This window comes from Macrotis lagotis, chromosome 8 (genome assembly GCF_037893015.1).
Source record: "Macrotis lagotis isolate mMagLag1 chromosome 8, bilby.v1.9.chrom.fasta, whole genome shotgun sequence".
Classification (NCBI taxonomy): domain Eukaryota; kingdom Metazoa; phylum Chordata; class Mammalia; order Peramelemorphia; family Peramelidae; genus Macrotis; species Macrotis lagotis.
The window spans coordinates 51,874,401-51,893,347 of NC_133665.1; the positions used below are offsets into that span (position 1 = coordinate 51,874,401).

Here is an 18,947-nt window from a genome sequence, read left to right on the forward strand (position 1 = left end):
AAACACTTTTGAGAATGAAGCCTCCAATGACATTGATTCTAACAATGTCTGTGCAGATGAGCAAGAGAAGGACTACACAAGATAAGGATGTACTCAGATCCCCTTTCCATTCCTGTGCTTCCTTTGCCCTAGGCTCACCTCTCTTCTTGGTGATGTGTGCTTTGATTCCCATATTGTCTGGGCAGACCCTTCCCTGTTGTATCTATCATATCTGGATTCAGAGAGAATGGCTTTCAATTTTCCACCGAGTTGAGGGCCACATTATTTTTTTTTAATAAAAAAAAGATTTTTATTTATTTTGAATTCTACAATTTTTCCCCTCTAATCTTCCTTCCCTCCCCCCACGCCCCACACAAGTCAGTCTCTTAGTCTTTACATTGTTTCCATGGTATATACATTGATTTAAATTGAATGTGATGAGAGAAATTATATCCTTAAGAAAACAAAATAAAGTATAAGAGATAGCAAAATTACATAAGACAACTTTTTTTTTTAATGAAAGGTAATAGTCTTTGATCTTTTTCAAACTCCTCACTGGATACAGATGGTATTCTCCATCACAGAAACACCAAAATTGTACCTGATTGTTGCATTGATGGAATGAGCAAGTCCATTAAGGTTGATCATCACCCCCATGTTGCTGTTAGGGTGTACAATGTTCTGGTTCTGCTCATGTGGCTCAGCATCAGTTCATGCAAGTCTTTCCAGGCTTCCCAGTTTCTAATAGAACAATAGTGTTCCATAAGGTACATATACCAGTTTATTAAGCCATTTCCCCAACTGAAGGACATTCACTTAATTTCCAATTCTTTGCCACCACAAACGGAGCTGCTATGAATATTTCTGTACAAGTGGTGTTTTTACCCTTTTTCATGATCTATTCAGGGTATAGACCCAGTAGTGGTATTGCTGGATCAAAGGGTACACACATTTTTGTTGCCTTTTGGGCATAATTCCAAATTGCTCTCCAGAAAGGTTGAATGAGTTCACAGTTCCACCAACAATGTATTAGTGTCTCAGATTTCCCACATCCCTTCCAACATTAATCATTGTCCTTTTTGGTCATATTGGCCAGTCTGAGAGGTGTGAGGTGTTACCTCAGAGATGTTTTAATTTGCATTTCTGTAATAATTGGTGATTTAGAGCAACTTTTCATATGACTATGGATTGTTTTGATTTCCTCATCTGTAAATTACCTTTGCATATCCTTTGACCATTTGTCAATTGGGGAAAGGCTTCTTTTTTTAAAAAAATTTGACTCAGTTCTCTGTATATTTTAAGTTCTTTTTTTTTAGGTTTTTACAAGGCAAATGGGGTTAAGTGACTTGCCCAAGGCCATACAGCTAGGTAATTATTAAGTGTCCGAGGCCAGATTTGAACTCAGTTACTCCTGATTCCAGGGCCGGTGCTCTATCCACTGCGCCACCTAGCCACTCCACTCTGAGAGAAGTTGAAATGAGTTGAGGGCCACATTATTATCTTCTTCAAGTAACCCTTTTGGTCCCTTGGCATAATTCTCTGTTCATTTTCTTTACCTCTGACTACTGGTTTTCCTGTTGTCCTTGGGGGAGTGATGTTCATCCTTTGTAGTTGAAGAGGACCATGTTATCTTGTACATGATGATGTGACTTGCACAATTATGTTTAATATAGTAAGGAGGGTATTATGCAAAGATATCATTCTCATTTGCCTTTTCCAGAACCATTCCACCCCATGATCTGATTTATAGGAGCAGGATTATTGGTGATGATTTTGCTGCTTTGGGGGTTTCTTGGCCTTTGAACTGGTTTCCTCTTCCTTATCAGCTGGCCAAGAACCGGCATGTGATTCCCAACAGCAGAATGTGATTGCCCAATACATCCAAACCTGTCTCTCAATGGACTAATCATCAGTATGGCCTTTCCTCTTAGATCTTTCTCCTTTAAATTAGTCAACAGCATGATATGATTGGCAGCAGCTTCAGCATTAGGATGATGTCTTCTTGTCACTAGGTCTATTCTACTCTGCTGTTAGTACACTACTCAGATCCCCAGAGCTTAAGCTCACCGGACATCACTGAAACTGCAACACTTTTCAAGGCTCAGCCCCTCTAGAAATAATCCAGTTCAGGGTGGCCCTGCCCATCACAAGTTAAAGAGACCAATCTCAGAACTACCACAGGCTTTTCCTGGATCAGTCACATCAGTTACTGCATTGGATACCTCACAGTGTTGGTCTCTTACACTCTGGATTGCAGATCTGAACCTGACTCCCTTTCAAAAACTACCTTTTGGTATAGGGTCTTTTTCCACCTTGCCCTTCACTCTTTCTAGGATGCCACTGCCCAGCCTTGGGAGAGTTGGCTCCTATTAAAACTACCATATTTATAGGCCTAAGGTAGAAGGCATCAAGCTTCAGGATCTAAAAGGATTAAGGCAAGATAATCTAAAACAGGGGCCCTAGCACTGATTAGCTCTGGGACCTTCCCAGGTAAGTCACCTCTCCTTGATGGGCCTGGTTCTCTCTAGAGAATGAGTTCTTTGGTTCCTTTCAGTGCTAACATTCTGTTGGAGTGGCTCTCATCCAAGAATTGCCTGAGTCGGTGAATGTACACATTCTCATCCCAGGGTGGCTGCTTCTCTCCAATTCTTCCTCCAGGCAAAGAGAGGGAGACAGGCACTGAGGCCCATCTGATGAGAGCACATGGAGGGTACTGGGCTAGAGGAGGAAGACAGGAAGTTGGAAAGACTGAGGCAGAGAACAACAGTGACTGTCCTGAAAAGAATACTAACTTTGGAGTCAGAATGCAATGCTGCCATATTCTTTACTAGTTGTGTGATGATGGGAAAAATCCTATCACTTCTGAACTTCAGTTTCTTTACCTGTAAAGAAGATAATAATAGTTATATTGTTTCCTTCTTATGAAGAAAGTGGTTTGTAAACTATAAAGCATTATAGGAATGTGAGTAGCTATTATTGGGGAAAAAATAAATGCTATGTGACTATAGCAAAGTGATCTCTTTTGGCTTCTTTAGGCCTGGGGTTTCCTATCTGTTCAATGGGCAGATTCACCCCTGCCTTCCAGGGGTGAATCTACTGAGGGTTAGGTAGGAGTTAACAGGACCTTGACTTCTTTAGGGGAGAGTCACCAAAGTCTCCAGTGGTGATCATAAATGATCTTGATGATTATTGATAAATCTTTTACTTGAGCATGGTTAGGACAAAACTATAGGACTATAGGATTTGGAATGTAGCTTGGCCAGAAATGGTAGAGCATGTTTTAATTCATTGAATAAAAAGAATAACATCAAAGAGAAGAATCTACATTGACAGCATACCTCTGCAATACTAAGGGTGGAGCTTTTTGTCTCTTCACCAGGTCAGAATAGTGGCCTGGATAGACATAAATATATCATTACAGTAGATATAGAGATTGACTGCTAGTCAGAAAGCCTTGCTTCCTCCATTGTGGGGTACATAGGATGGTTTGGGCCAAGTCTCTATGAAATATATCAGTTCTCTGTAGGTAATCTCTGGTCTCCCCAGGAGGCCTAACTTTTACAGTTTTCATTAGCTCATTTTCTGGGAAGATCTATGGAGTCTACAGTATTATAACAGAAAGATCAGAACCCCCAAATCTGATGAGCTACCTGACCTGAGGGATTCTGAGATTGAGTGTACATTCTTTCTTGTTGCAAACTAGATAGACAAGAGGGTATGACATTGGCATTGGTCCTTGGTCAGGGCAAAGAATGGTTCTGCAAGTTTGAGATATGCAAATTAGATGTGAGAGAAGGGGAATAGTGAAACCAAAGGCAAAAACAAATAAGAAGTTTGATGTGTGTCAGTAAGATTATGAGATTTAATTGGCAGGAATTGAATCACATGCTCAGTGGCAGGAGATAAGTCTGTACATCTCCTGTTTAGTGAAGTCTTTCTCCCCAGGTTAGTTATGTTCTCTCTGTTCATATTTCTTGGATTCACTTCTCAGTGCATATATTATTTTTTTTTGGGGGGGGGCTGCAAGGCAAATGGAGTTAAGTGGCTTGCCCAAGGCCACACAGCTAGGTAATTATTAAGTGTCTGAGACCAGATTTGAACCCAGGTACTCCTGACTCCAAGGCTGGTGGTTTATCCACTACGCCACCTAGCCGCCCCTCAGTGCATATGTTATATTCCTCTGTAAAAATCAAGCTTCTTGAGGGTGTTTTTATTTGTTCTTTATATCCTCATAATATTGTGCCTTCCACCTTAGAGGAGCTTAATTTATTGAACTGATAAGTAGGGTAGGATCAGATTGAGTATCTTAGACTTGAAGTAGGGAACTATTAAAGGTATTTGAGTTCAGGAGCAAAATGATCAGAGTGGTTCATTAAGATAGATTAGATAGTGAGAGACTAGAGGAAAGGAGACAAGTTAGGAAACTAACAGTTCAGGCAAGGGGTAATGAGGGCCTCAGTAAAGGAGGGTATGGTGGTAGAGAAGATTGGATGATTTATGAGATATGTTAAAGATAAATCTTTAAGTTTTATACTTGAGTAATTTTTTTAAAAATTCACTTTACAAGTATGATAGCAAAGTCAGATTATTCATAAGCTGGAGAGCATCCAGGGGGCAACCATAATGACAAAGATTTGTGGGAACTAGGGATGCTGATCATAGAGAAGACTTAGAGCAGATCATATCTATCTTCAGACATTTAGATATACTCAGAAGGATTCTACTTATCCTATTGGATGCTAGAAGACAAAACTAAGGAGCTTGAAAACTTGGAAATAGATTTCTTCACAATTAGAGCTATTCAAAAGAATTGGCTGCCTTGGGGAGTATTGGCATTCCCTTTTGGAGTTGTTCAAGGAAAAACTGGATGGCCACTTGTTATAGATAAAAGGGGGAAGTCTTATCATAAGGAGATTTGAGAATTGACTATAGGAGAGGAATTGTGATTCTTGAATTTGAGAATTTAGGAGAATGTTAGGTGATGTCTTAAGTAGAGGCAACAAATTGGGGGGGTAATTGGGAATCTGTTTTGAGTTCACTGAAGGAACAAATAGTTTTGGCTTCTTTGCATGACACTGGACAAGCTGCCCATTTCTCTGGACCCCCATTTCTGCCTTCTCTTTCTCTTAGGTTTTTCCAGTTTTAGGGATGGGAAACCGATGAAGAGAAAATTGTCCCAGCACTGAATGTATTATGTGGCTAGGAAATGTCTCCCATAGACAGGAGCATAGCCCCAGCAGAGTGTGGAATGGTAGTGAGGTGCTACTGTTCCCCTAAACCTGGTTTCCTTCAGCCATTAGGCCAGGCATTGCCCTTTGATGCTCTGCCACTGCTGGACAAACTTGGATGTGAACAAGCAGTTGAGGAACTGCTGAAGTATTTGCAGAGGAGCTAGAATTTCAAGGCTTTGTTGGCCTTGATCATATCTTTACATTCTTTGAAAACTGATGGCAGAGGGGGTGTTTACAGGCACATCCAGGCCAAGAATACCAACTTCTTTCTATACTTCCCAGTCTCTACCCGGAAGGACAGCTTTTAGCTCTGCTGGATGTTTCACCCTGGATTTTTTCTGAAGTAAAAGGGAAGTACAGTTTGCAATGGGGCAGAAGCACTGGGCCCCCACAGGAGGCTGATGCTGGGGGAAGGAGGCAGCAAGGGCAGTGAGTCACAGGGGTGGAGGGGCAGGAATATCCTGTTCTCAAGCAGCTCAAATTTGTCAGCCAGAGGCTGGATTGAGCATGAGAGCTCTGTTGAACTCAGCCTGCCTGACTGTCCCCCAGGGGCTGTGTCCCTGTCAGGAGACTCTCAGCCTGTCGGGGCAGCCAAGTGGGAGGGTGGCTTGTAAGTTTGTGGAGAGTATGAATAGAAGTTCTGGTTTAGTTGAAAACAAAAGAAATTTTGACATGACATTGTTCTCCATCCCTACCCCCACCCTCACCCCCATTACAGGTTGGGGTTTTGTATCTTTTTTACTTCCATATGTGACCCTATAGTTCTTGACCACTAGTGGGCAAACCTAAGGGATACCCTTGAGGCAGCAGCAAGGGTCCTAGGGCAAAAGTGGTGGAAGAATATGGGAAGCCTGACTATGGAAGGAATTAGGACTGTGGGGGTAGGGAGTAGTGAGAATGTGGTCCAAGACTGTGCCAGATAAGGCACATCCCATCAGAAGGTGTCAATGAGGGAATTCTCATCTTAGCCCCATCCCTGCTAGTGCTGAAATGAGATTATATTCTGGACTGCATGCAGATATTTCTTGCCTCAACAGCCCTACCAGCATTATTCTAATTTTACACATGAAGAACCTGGAACTTCAGGGGGAAGCTATTAAGGATCATAGGATTTAGAGCTGGGAGAGGGAGGCTCAGAGAGGAGGGACTTGCTTGGAGATTCACCCCCCCACACACAAGTGGGATGGCACAAGGAAAGACCTGAAAAGATCATTTAGCTATTTTCTGGTCCCCTAAGGATAAAAGCCTTGGGGCAATTCTTAAAAATTCAGAGGAGATCTTCTTTCCCAGTGCCCCATCGAAGATATCTTGCCTTTTTAAACCAATTTACATGAATGCTTGACAACAAAGGGCCACATGGGATCCTAGAAACCCTGGCCTAGATTCCAAGGCTCTAGGGAAGCAGCACCTGCTTCTGTTCCTTACCTCTGTAGAGCTCTCCCTTCATTTAATGTATTTTGAAAAGGTGCCAGGAGAACTTTTCTCATTCTTCTAGTTTGGTCAGCAGCTCTTTGACTTGTCCCAGTCTGGACAGAGGTTAGATGACATATGGGTGGGTCACAAACTGGAAACCTAGCCAGTGTTTTTCCCCAACAAGCAGGGCTTGTCTTGGGCTCCGGGTGGCTTTATTTACAGGGAAAATAATCTGAGATTGGTGGGCTCCAGGGCCAGCCTTGTAAGTTCAGGGCCAGAAGCTCCTCACAAAGGGTATAGAATAGGTAAAGAATTCTGTGGGAGGATGACCATAAAGGAAGTATTATGTTTGAAACTCACACATGAAAACTAAATTTTTCCAAAATTTCACCTGTCCAGACTTAAGAGAAAGGTTTTTTTGTCTGTACCCTTATAATGCTAGTGTGGTCTGACTTTTTTCATTAGATGAAACTTTAGTCTCCACCCTTCCTCATTTTACAGATGAGGAAAATAAAATCTAGAGAGAGAGGGAAATAGATAATTTGTACTATTCAGGTCACATATACACATATCACAGCCAATATGTCAGCTCATTTTATGACAGTCTAACGTTCAGGCTCTGTTTCCCTGCTGTCCCTATTGACAAGTCTCAGTCTCTTGACAGGGGAAGTATGTCCCATATTTGGGTATACAGAGTTATGGTACCACATCACCTGCTAAACTCATCCTTTGCACCCAAGACTACTGTGATCTAACAGAACACTCATGCTGAAGACAGTTTCTTCATCAAGTGAATGAGAAAAGAGCTTTGGTATGGGGTCTGGCTTTCATCAGTTTCCCTCTGGTGTTGTCTATGCTTTGCTGTTCTGTTTCCCTGAGCAAAGGGGAGAATATGGAGGAGAATGATCAGAAGTAGCCAAGGTTTTCCTCTCATGATTGATGAGAGGAATATTACTGAATACTCATAATACTGAAATAAAAATTTATAAATTAGCCGATCTAAAAATGTATTTCACTGTTTTGAGAAAATAAAAAATCACAGCTCTTGCCAGATTAATCTCCATCCAGCAATTTCCCACCTTTATCTAAGGATACCACTGTTGGGCCCTGACTTTGAGTGGAGATAGGGGAAGGTTCTGACCACCTGCCATTTCCTTGATCCACTAGTAGAAACCTTTCAAAATTCTACTCAAACCCTTGTAACTCCAAGGCTTTACTTGCTGTCTGTATGCAGGTGAAGGGGCATGCATCCTTCTTCGTTCCCTGGAGCCAGTGGAAGGTTTGGAGATGATGCGGCAGCTTCGTAATGCCCACCGAAAAGGAACTGCCAGGGCCCTCAAGGATCGGGAACTTTGCAATGGCCCTTCTAAGCTATGTCAAGCCCTGGCCATTGACAAGAGCTTTGACCAGAGGGATCTGGCAGAAGAGGAAGCCATTTGGCTGGAGCAGGGCCCTGAAAGGCCAGAAGAACATACCGTGGTGGCAGCACCTAGGATTGGTATCAATTATGCTGGAGAATGGGCCCTAAAGCCACTCAGATTCTACATCCAAGGCAACCCTTCTGTCAGTGTGGTGGATCGAAAGGTAGAACAGGAAATGCAGGCCAGTAGCTAGGGAAATCAAACAGCTTCAGTGGTGGTGGTCGTGGTGATGAACTCAGTACTTGCTGGCTAAGTGCATGTTGTGTCAAGATCATGGCTTGGCTAGACTACAGCAAAGATTTTTAGAGGTTTAGAAAAATAAATTTTTGTTTCCACAAAACAATGTTGGGCGAGTCATGTACATACTGGGGTCTCATTTTTTTCAGTGTAATGTTTCAGAGCAGGAATGTCAGCAGCCTTCAGGGAGATTGTGGCTCTTACCACCATGGCCTCTCCTTTAAAGCAATTTGATTTCCTAATTGTAGACATTGCCCAAACTGCAGGAAAAGAAGCTTTGGATATACCATCTGAGCCACAATGCCTTCCTTGCTGGTTGTCAAGATGTCCTGGTATGCCTTGTCAGAATACTGCCGAGGGGACCAAAGTGGTTTTTACCAGGGATTCTAGTGTAGACACTGAGTTATTTTCAAAGCTCTGGCCCCAGTATAACCTAACCAGCTATCCAGTTGATGCAAAAACCATCTAAGCTCAAGAGGCCCCAGTGTCACTACCTAGTTAAGCATTTTACCATAATGGCACAGAAAGTGTATTTATTCCACAGAAAGAGTCTGGGAGCTCTAACAAAAACAACCTAATTGACTGGGAATCTCATCAGGGGTGGCTGCCACGGTATGGAGGGAAACTCATGTTTTCCCTTTGCCTAGTGCTGCTGGTTTCCTGGCAGACATTCGCTCTCAAGGCATTCAAGCCACTCTGCATAGGAGGAGTCTAAAGGGTTAAGCCATTTTTTTCTATAATGATTTTTATGAGATTACCAAGGGAAAAAACTGGATCAGGGGGTTGTTTCCCCACTTTAAGGGAGGGTGCTCTTTTGGAGAAGCTGAATGTTAATTATAAGGGGCAGGGAAAAGCCATGAGATAAGAGTAGCTAGAAAACAGACTCCTGGTTTTTTTTATTTTCCTCTCATATCCTCAATACCCCATTAGCTCTGGAAGTGCACCACAGTTAGGTTGGAAAGAGTAGCCTTTATGAGAACCTTACAAAAACCATATGCTACTCAAGCAGGGAAAGGAAGGCCTCTCCCTAGACTGATAAGCAAATACATAAGATGGCCACAGGTCCAGGAATGACTGGCCACACTAAGAAGAAGCACTGATGGTTACAGTCTAGCAGCAGGTTCAAGCTGAGCTGAAGCCCATAAGGTGATCCCAGATTATGAAACCGACATATGAGTTAAAGCCATATTTCAAGGCTTTTTCCTTAAGCTGAACTGAGTCATCAAATAGTCTTTCCTCCAGAATTAAAAGTCTTTAGTGGATCTTTAGATCCCACCAATACTATATTCTTTAGGAGCCCACAAAGTCACTGATGTTTCTCAAAAGAAGGAATTAAAAGGAAGAGCCAAGTTGGAGCTGGAAGTGAAACTACCCTTTTTTGTGGAATGCCTCCCCATCTTCTTGGTGGCTCAAAGAATTCACTAGGATGAGTGCTTCTCTGAACAGTGGGCTAACTTGTTACCCTTTCATTTTAGGAGTGATTGGAATACTGAGATAACTGGGTCCTCATGATTAGTGACCACCAGCACACTTCGGAACTTGTCAAAGAGCATTAGCAACTGGGATCGTCGCATGTTTTCATTGTACATTATCTCTTCTAGGTGATGGCGTCCCCGGAAATAATGTAATAGCCTAAGAGGGAAGAAAAAATTAGTAAATTTTGACAGCACTTTTCATCTGAGAAGTCCTTCCTAGAGCATAGAACTATAGATCTAGAACAAGAAGGAATGTCAAAAGCCATTTTTGAGTCAATCCACTCATTTTACTGAGGAGGAATTTGAGACCTTGTCCATGGTCACAGAGGTAATAAACATCAGAGGTAAGATTTAAATACAGGTCTTTCTGACTTAAGGGCCAATGCCCTGTCTACCTTATGATGTCAGAGGGTTTGCCGGTCTTGTCACCAGTTGGTTCACAACTTTATACAAGGTCTCTGCTGGCCTCAGTTATAAAAATGGCATTTGTGTTGCATTCATGTAAATTTCCTCTCTTGGTTTTTATAACCATCCACCCTCTCAGGAATAATTGAAATCTTAATTCTGTACTGGACTTGTGATTTCATTGATATGGGTAACTCCAGCAACTTTTAGTTTTCTGGGATACTGGAAAGTAAAATGACTTGCCAGGGTCACCCAGTCAGTATGAATTAGAAATTGGGACAAACTTAGATCTTCCTGGATCAGTTTTGGCTTTTCTAACCACTATATCATGCTGGCATTTATATAGTGCTTTTTATAAAGTTTGAAAATGGCTTGAACGTATATCATCTTATAATAATAGAGATAATTATTTCCTTCTGACAATTGAAGAAATTATGACAGAGACAAATTGGGACACTAATTGGAGAAGTTGTGAACATCATGATCCAACCATTCTGAAGTGCAATTTGAATCTATGCCCAAAGGGCAATCAAACTGTGCATACTTTTTGACCCTAAAATACCACTACTAACTAGGTCTGCCTCCCAGAGATCCCAAACAAAGGAAAAGGACTTATATGTACAAAAATGTTGTGGTGGCAAAGAACTGGAAATTGAGGGGATACCCATCAATTGGGAAATGGCTAAACAAGCTGTGGATTATGATGGAATACTGTTGTGCCATATGAAATGACAAGTTTCAAAAATCCTGTAAAGACTTTTTTTTTTTTTAGGTTTTTGCAAGGCAAACAGGGTTGAAGTGGCTTGCCCAAGGCCACACAGCTAGGTAATTATTAAGTGTCTTGAGACTGATTTGAACCCAGGTACTCCTGACTCCAGAGCCGGTGCTTTATCCATTGCGCCACCTAGCCGCCCCTCTGTAAAGACTTTTATGAACTGATGCAAAGTAAAATGAGCAAAATCAAGAGAACATTATATGTAGCACTTAGCTATTCTCAGAGTGCCCTAAGATGAAAAATGCTATCCATTTTCAGAAAAAGAACTGATGGATTCTGAATGCTGATTGAAACATACTTTTACTTGTTTTCTTTCGTTCTATGTTTTTCTTTTGCATGAAATATGAAAATGTTTTGCATGACTAAAAGTGTATAATTTACATCAAATTGTTTGCTTTTATGAGGAGTGAGGGAAAGAAGAGAGGTAGAGAATTTGGAACTTAAAATTTTTAAAAATGATGGTTAAAAATTATTCCTATGTGTAATTATAAACAAATAAAAAGAACTGAAAGGCACAGAAAAGTTAAAGGTTAAAAAGGTTACATAGTTGGTAAACAGTGGTACGAAGACTCAGATCTTTCACAGACCTCTTTCCATCCTACCTCTTGCACCCATTTTATTTCATGTCAAATGATGAGCATGACAATGACTTGTATGTTTCCCTCTGAACTGCCTAGACACACAGATTCAGGGAAGGTGGGTAACCAAGACACACATGATCCCTCTTCCTTCAGTCATGAGAAGATTATGTGATTAGTGCCAGGTTCCAGTCAGAACACATTTGATGAAGGACTGCTTTTCTGGGAAATTTTTCTCCTTGTCCCCACTTCCCAAACTGGGAATGCAGCTATCCCGCTAGAAAGCTAAGGCTGCTGGGGCCATTTCTGTGACATCTCCCTGTCTCCCAAGTAGCCCTGGGGCTGGGCTGAACTAGCTCCCTCTATTATCCAGCCTTTTCTGCTCTCAGTTTGTATGCTGCTTTCCCACTTAGTCCTTTGGCATGGCCCCTTCAGTCTCATTCAGATTCCTCAGCAGGGCGGCCCTAGGGCACTCAGAATGCAGAGCAGGCTCAGAACTATATCCATCTAAGCACCTCTCAGATAAAGGCAAAGAAAATTCTTGAACTGAAGAGCTTTGCTGGAGTGGGCACCAAGCTGAGAGGAGGATATGTAGAGGAAAGAAAACTCCTCAAGGTCTGGAGAGTTCCATCAGCTCCTCTGATGGCCAGTTCCCTCTTCCCCAGCCCCCCCCCCAACCAAGCTACCCAGCAGAGCAGATTTTGCTCAGATGGTGGTTGTCTCCCTAACTTTGTCTACTCTTAAAGTGTCTGCTGGACCCACCAGGCCTGACTAAGCAGTAAGGGACTAGGATCCAAACTAATACACAATCTAAGAAATGGAAGACACTTCATCAGGTCCAGCCCACATTATTCCATGATGAGGAAGGTGATAGTACTCATGTTCAGACCCGAGTCCTTTAGGGCACATTTTCCTCATGTTCACAACTATACTGGTTTCCCTCTGCCATTTACATACATACTTCTGGGTCCCTGCTTCCTTTCAGTTGGCAAGTCCTCAGGGAACACAAATTGCATTAGCATGAAAGAGGGTCAGGACCAGGATCTGTGATTTCTTTTTTTCTTTTTTTTTTTTAGCTTTTTCAAGGCAATGGGGTTAAGTGGCTTGCCCAAGGCCACACGTCTAGGGTAATAGATTAAGTGTCTGAGGTCGGATTTGAACCCATGTACTCCTGACTCCAAGGCTGGTGTTCTATTCACTGCGCCACCTAGCCGCCTCCAGGACCTGTGATTTCAATGGTGCAGGGAACGTCTGGTGGGACATGAAGTGGACTAGCACATTCTCTGCTAGTCTCAGGTGCTTGGAGACTGGGGAAGATTAGTGACTTGCCCAGGGTCACCTGGTCAGCTGCTGTTCATCCTTTGTGTGTAAAGAGGACAAATAACATCACAGGGTAAGGCAGAGTCAAAGTCATCAGTCTCACTCTCTTCCAGAGTTGTCAAAGTCCAGGATGACTGGTCATGGTCTAGGATGCAATGGATGACCTCAGAATCTTTGCTGTCTGGTCAAGCTCTACCTTGCTGCAGTCCCTTCATGGCCATTGGAACAGCTTATTCTTATCTGCCCATCATCCATGCATGGGAGACACCTTCCCCTGCTCCCCACCTCACTGATGGGTTTGAGGTCTTCGACCTCACTCTGGTTCAGTCCCTTGGCTGTTTCAGTTCTTCTGGGTATGGCTGCTGCACATGCTACAGCTTCTTGGAGCCTTGGGTGAGCTGGGGGGAAGATGGCCCTCAAAGGTGGAGGAGCAGCCTTTACCCCAGAAAAGCCAGCCTCTTATCACTCCCCTACAGTCAGTTTATGCCAGAGGCAGGACTTGAACTCAATTCTTAGAGCTTCCTGACAATTTTGAATAGCGCTGTCACAGGTTCTCTCTTTTGGTCAGCTCTGTAGGTCTCTTACTGCAGTGGCAGAGTTAATCCTAAATGGACAGTATATGGATAAAGGGATTGGACTGACAGTCCTTTCTACCTTGCCAACAAAAACTATTCACAAAATATCTAATTTTGACATAGAATGTAATTTTTCCAGAGGGCTTTCTAAATTTATCACCCTCTATTTCTGTTTCTCAAACAAGCTTTATTCCATTATTCCATTTTATCCTGCATTAAGGAGGGCAGAATCATCTTAAAAATGAGGAAAAGGAGACTCAGAGAAATAGGCAATTCTGTCTATGCTTATACAGCAGCTGAGAAGCCAAATCAAAAACAGAACCCAGTTCTTCACTTTTTTTTTTTTGAGGTTTTTACAAGGCAATAGGGTTAAGTGGCTTGCCCAAGGCACACAGCTAGGTAATTATTAAGTGTCTGAAGCTGGATTTGAACTCAGGTACTCCTGACTCCAGGGCCGGTGCTCTATCCACTGGTGCCACCTAGCTGTCCCTCTTCACTCTTAATCTCATGGTTTGGTTTAGTTTTTTCCACTGGTCATACCAAGATAGGTTCACAGGCACATGGTTAAGAAGTCAGGCAAAGTTGCTTATTTATTATGAGAGAGAGAGAGAGTGTGAGAGTGGAGGGGCTGTGTGTTACATTTCCTTCTTTGGTTCTAATTAATCAAATTACTTTTATAGAGGAGCTCAGATTCTCTCTGCTGTAGGTATATCTAGAAGAAGACAAATATACCTCACTTTGCCAAGAGATATGTTCCTGAGAAATTGGGAGGAAATGAAAATGCTATTTGTTCCTTAATAACCTAAAGCAGCAGGTAAAGAGACTTGGAATGACTTTTTTTCTAAGACAGGCTAGCGTAGCAACCCAACTAAATGTTATTATGTACCTAAAATTAATTCCTTTTTTATAGAAATGAAACCCTCAAAACTCCTAGAAGTGAGGTACTGATGCACATTTTCTCTGAGGTAAATAGTTGCTCATTAGTCTGCCTTTAACTTATAAGTAAAAAGCCAAATGCTAACTAACAGGATCTGGACCTGATGAACAGATTTAGACCTTGGATCAACAAAAGCTCTTCCTGCAGGATTTCAATATCAGCTCTAGGGCACAGCTGGTCTTTTTTTCTTAAAGTTTATTTTTAAAACAAAGGGTTAATTTTCCCAGAGAACTATAGAGGTTTTGCACAAGGAGTCACTAACTAATGGAACTCTAGATATCTTTAGAAATCATCTCTTTAAACCCTTTTGTATTGCTTCAGTTGCCCCCTTTATTCAGATCACCTACCCCAAATTGAATCTGACTGCATTAGAAGCCAGACCTACACCTGAAACTCCCCAGTTCAACCTTACCCTTTTTGCCGACTTCATCATTTCTGTCAATTTCCTAATCTTGATTTTTCATCTTCCTATCATGTCTAAATTCTATCAATTCTAACTCCATGCTCCCTCTCACTACTGCCTCCTCTCTTCTCTATTCCCAAGATACCTGGCACAATGGGGAGAGTGCTCGATTTGGGAGGCAGGAAAAAGAGTTCAGGTTTTTTAACAGACACTAGCTATGTCTTACTTAACTGCCTGGGCCTCAGTTTCCTTATCTGTGAAGTGAGAGGATGGGGCTCATTGACCATTGAGGTCCTTTCCAGCTCCACATCTATGAAGCTCTGACCACTTTAGTTGAGGCTCTAATACATTTGCCTGAGCCAGAGCAACAACCATCCAACATATTTTTCTCTTCCCAACTCCAATTCATCTTACATTACTGCTTATTAGGTTAGTCTTTACAAGCATACATTTTTCCAAGTCACTAATCTGCCCAAAAGTCTTTATCTCCTTTTTGTCTAATGAGTAAATTTCACACCAAAACTCCCACCTGGCAAACATGCGGAGATCTTCAGGGTTCTGAGCAGCAGGGACATTGAGGATGGCTTCCCGCTCATGCTCTGACAAACTAGCCAACAGATTCTCAGTCATCCTTTTATTTAAGGGTGAGTCTCCACTGGGGAGCAGCTCAGCACTGGAGTTCTCCATGCTGGGACTTGTGAGGGTCATGTCATCGCTGCTGGCTATAGGAAAGAACATGGGGTCAGGTTGACAGCACCTTAAGACTTTGCTGTGACAGGACTAAGAAAATTTCTATGCTCCCTTTCAGCTTTAAACCTAAGATCATAAAAGTCACAGATAAGTCTTAGAATGGAAACAAGTTGCTATCTACAGTCTTTCAATGGCAGGTTTGAAAAACAAGGAGACATTTTCCCATTTTTAGAGATAAGAAAAGGTGGGGTAAGGAGCTCAGAGATTTCTTTTGCAGATTTAGGCTCATACTAGATGTTATACCTAATTTTGTAAGAAACATTCAGAACTAAAATATCCATCTGAGTGTTGGCCTTCCAAATAGTCCCTTTGGGAAGACATGCATTTAGCCAAGAGTTGCTGCTATTGCTCAGTCTATTTGGGAATTCCCTATAAAACCTAGCAAATATTGAAATTGAAATGATCTCCAATGAAATCCCATCTTCAGCTTTGGTGGGGGAAAGACTGGAAACAGATAAATGATTTTTTTTTTTTGGAGCCAAGTCTAGCAATTACAGGAATCCTGCTAGGAAATACAGGTTTTGGATTTTTTTTTAATTATTTTTTAAGTGTTTTTTTTTTTTTGCAAGGCAATGGGGTTAAGTGGCTTGCCCAAGGCCACACAGCTAGGTAATTATTAAGTGTCTTGAGGCCAGATTTGAACTCAGGTACTCCTGACTCCAGGGCCAGTGCTCTAATCCACTGTGCCACCTAGCTGCCCCTGTTTATTTGTTTTAAAGAAGTATGAGGGTAATAATGAGACTGATTCTTTTGTGTGGATTCTAAATGGCCTAAGAACTCAGAATACCACCAACAAAGATGGAATTTCAACATAGCTTCCATTTGAAAGGAATATATTCACTGAAATGCATGTATTCTAATGAATTGTTAAAAATCAGTCTCAGCTTGAATGAAAAGGTAGTTTGGCTGGTATTTTTTTTTTATTTTTGGACCGAGGACTTCTAGAGATCAATATCTCCTCAAATAAGTACTCTAGGAAAGGTCTAGTTCAACTATGGCCTCTATGAATGTGAAGAAAATCTGACATCTAGGTCCTTGTTTTCCCAGCCCTTGGCTCAGACCATGGGTCTTCTGGACACACCCCTAGGATCCTGCTCTTCTGGGAGAGGTCAACAGGATTATCTCAGGCAGTTTTATAGATAAGAGACCATGCTGGGTTATGAGTCTGCAGATTTAAGGTCAAAGCCAAGCCTTGAGGCATAGAACTCTTGGACACAAGCATGTAACTTCATCCCTTTGAATGGAAAATAGGGATTAACAATATCTGTACCATCTACTTCCTGGGGTTGTAGGGATTATTTGGGGCTCTAGGAATCTTATGAGTTATTTTTATTTATTTTTTTTAAAGGTTTTTGCAAGGCAAATGGTGTTAAGTGGCTTGCCCAAGGCCACACAGCTAGGTAATGATAAGTGTCTGAGACCGGATTTGAACCCAGGTACTCCTGACTCCAGGGCCGGTGCTTTATCCACTGCGCCACCTACCTGCCCTCCTGAGTTATTTTTAATAGTAAGAATAACATCAATCTTATTTTAAGGGAATAAGTGCTTTCTATCAACTTCAGCCCTTACTTTACAGTCTTGGAGCCAGACACATCCTCTGTGGGTTGGAGGAAAGCAGAGGGGAGAGCTCCAGGTCTAAGAAAGGTTTCAAGGCTGTGGAGTCTCTACTTAAGACCCCAAAGGGAAGGACATAGCCTCAAACCACAAGATGAGCTGTGGCAAAGAATTCAGGAGGATATACAGAACAAGAGTGGGGAAACTTTTTCCTGCCAAGGGCCATTTGGATATTTAAAACATCATTCAAGGGCCATACAAAATTATCAACTTAAAAATTACGCTACTATATTTGGTCATACATTTAATTAATTTGTCCCTAAAAACTCCTAGATTTTTATTGAATGTCAAGTCCCACCTGTGGTTGTCCAGACCAAAAAATTTAGTGGGCTGCCCCTGATATAGAAAATGTTAACTAATCAACTTCTATGGAACACTATAAATCCTTTCATTAAAATGATTATGACTCATTGGTTTGAAAGAGCAGACAGTGACTGAGGAAAGGCCCCTAATGCTCTTGGGGTCAGGATAAAAATATATTACTTTAGCTAACATATGGAAGATTCCCAAGGAGGAAGGATCAATCAGAAGTGACTAAAATGAGAACGCTTAGAGCCCATGTCCAAGCTATTTGGCTTCACTCCCTCTGTAGTTCTGAGGTTTGAGCAAAGGACTGGGGAGATTCAGTCTGAGTCTAGGCAAATGCTGCAGAGAGTTTGGAAGGAGTTCCTAAGACAAGGCCGGCAACCACAAGTATTTGCTCTCTATTGGATACACAACTGCACATGCAAACCAAGCTGTCATAATCCCAGTTCCCAAGGCCAGGGACATGAGAAGTGGGAGTCCAGATATCAGGGCATTCTTCACATCTTCCTGGGGATAGGGACGTTACTAGGCTCCCTCTCCTTTCTGAGGCTAGGATATCAAGATAGCTAGGATATCAAGAAAGACAATCCTACTTGGTGAACCAAAGCTCAGGGCATTGGGTGTGCTGAGACTCCTGCCTCCGACTCGGGCAGTAAAAGGGACATCTTCCTCTCGTGTTCGACTCTCTTCTTCGTTGGGGGGCACCATCAGGCAAACATATGTGTGCAGTTGGATCAGAAGCCTATGCTGAAGCATCCAAATCACCATCTGGATGAGTTGTGTCTACAAAGACAGTAGGGGAATTTCATAAGGGAAAACATAAAGAAGGAGGAAAAACCAAACATCAGTGACAAGAGTCAGGCCCAGAAAAGAAGAATGACAGCACTTTGTTATCAAACCTTGAGGAAGATCTGGGTCACATGCACTTTTTAAACACATTTAGACATAAACTGCTGCCTCCAGCTATGTGGACTCACATTTCTCCTGATGACAGGCCTGGAATCCACCTTCTCAGCTAAGGGTCACACCCCATACGACTAAGAAAATGGAGACTATTTGCCAAGAGTTCTCTCTTCTCTCCATTTCTAAATTCCTTGACACCAACCAGTCTCTAAATCTAGTCTCTGATAAAAAGGTGATTCTTCTTTTCATGTTCTCTCTCTCTCTCTTTTTTATGTTTTTGCAAGGCAAATGTGGTTAAGCGTCTTGCCCAAGGCCACACAGCTAGGCAATTATTAAGTGTCTGAGACCGGATTTGAACCCAGGTACTCCTGACTCCAGGGCCGGTGCTTTATCCACTGTGCCACCTAGCCACCCCTTTCATGTTCTCTTGATCCCAGTGCCTCCCTTCTTCTCCACCAGATTGTCCCCATAATCACTCCATTTCTAATCTTTAATCTATTTGATTCCTTCCCAACTTACTACAAATATATTTAAATCTCCAATCTTAAACAAAAACAACTTTACTAGATCCTACTATCCTCTCAGGCTAACATCTTATTCTCTTTTATTACACTAAACTCCTAGA

General features: G+C 42.0%; 2 protein-coding genes across 13 annotated transcripts in view; one reads left to right on the top strand and one right to left on the bottom strand.

Annotated features, from left to right (window-relative positions):
* MPG (N-methylpurine DNA glycosylase) overlaps nucleotides 1–18,772 on the top strand; it is a 76,027-nt gene extending 57,255 nt beyond the window's left edge. For all 3 annotated transcript variants that reach the window (XM_074196981.1, XM_074196982.1, XM_074196980.1), the window contains one exon: nucleotides 7,858–18,772. In XM_074196981.1, coding sequence (XP_074053082.1) covers nucleotides 7,858–8,237 — 380 coding nt within the window. In that variant the 3' untranslated portion in view covers nucleotides 8,238–18,772. The remainder of the gene's footprint in view (nucleotides 1–7,857) is intronic.
* The window catches only part of NPRL3 (NPR3 like, GATOR1 complex subunit), a 124,546-nt gene continuing 105,712 nt past the window's right edge, over nucleotides 114–18,947 (bottom strand). For 5 of the 10 annotated variants that reach the window (XM_074196975.1, XM_074196976.1, XM_074196977.1 and 2 more), the window contains 3 exons: nucleotides 18,013–18,202; nucleotides 15,279–15,471; nucleotides 116–9,913 (listed from right to left, as the gene is read on the bottom strand). In XM_074196975.1, the coding sequence (XP_074053076.1) occupies nucleotides 9,748–9,913; nucleotides 15,279–15,471; nucleotides 18,013–18,202 (549 nt within the window). In that variant the 3' untranslated portion in view covers nucleotides 116–9,747. Of the gene's footprint in view, nucleotides 13,439–15,278; nucleotides 15,472–18,012; nucleotides 18,203–18,947 lie in introns of all 10 variants that reach the window. The other 5 variants (XM_074196978.1, XM_074196979.1, XM_074196969.1 and 2 more) reach the window with 3 other exon arrangements.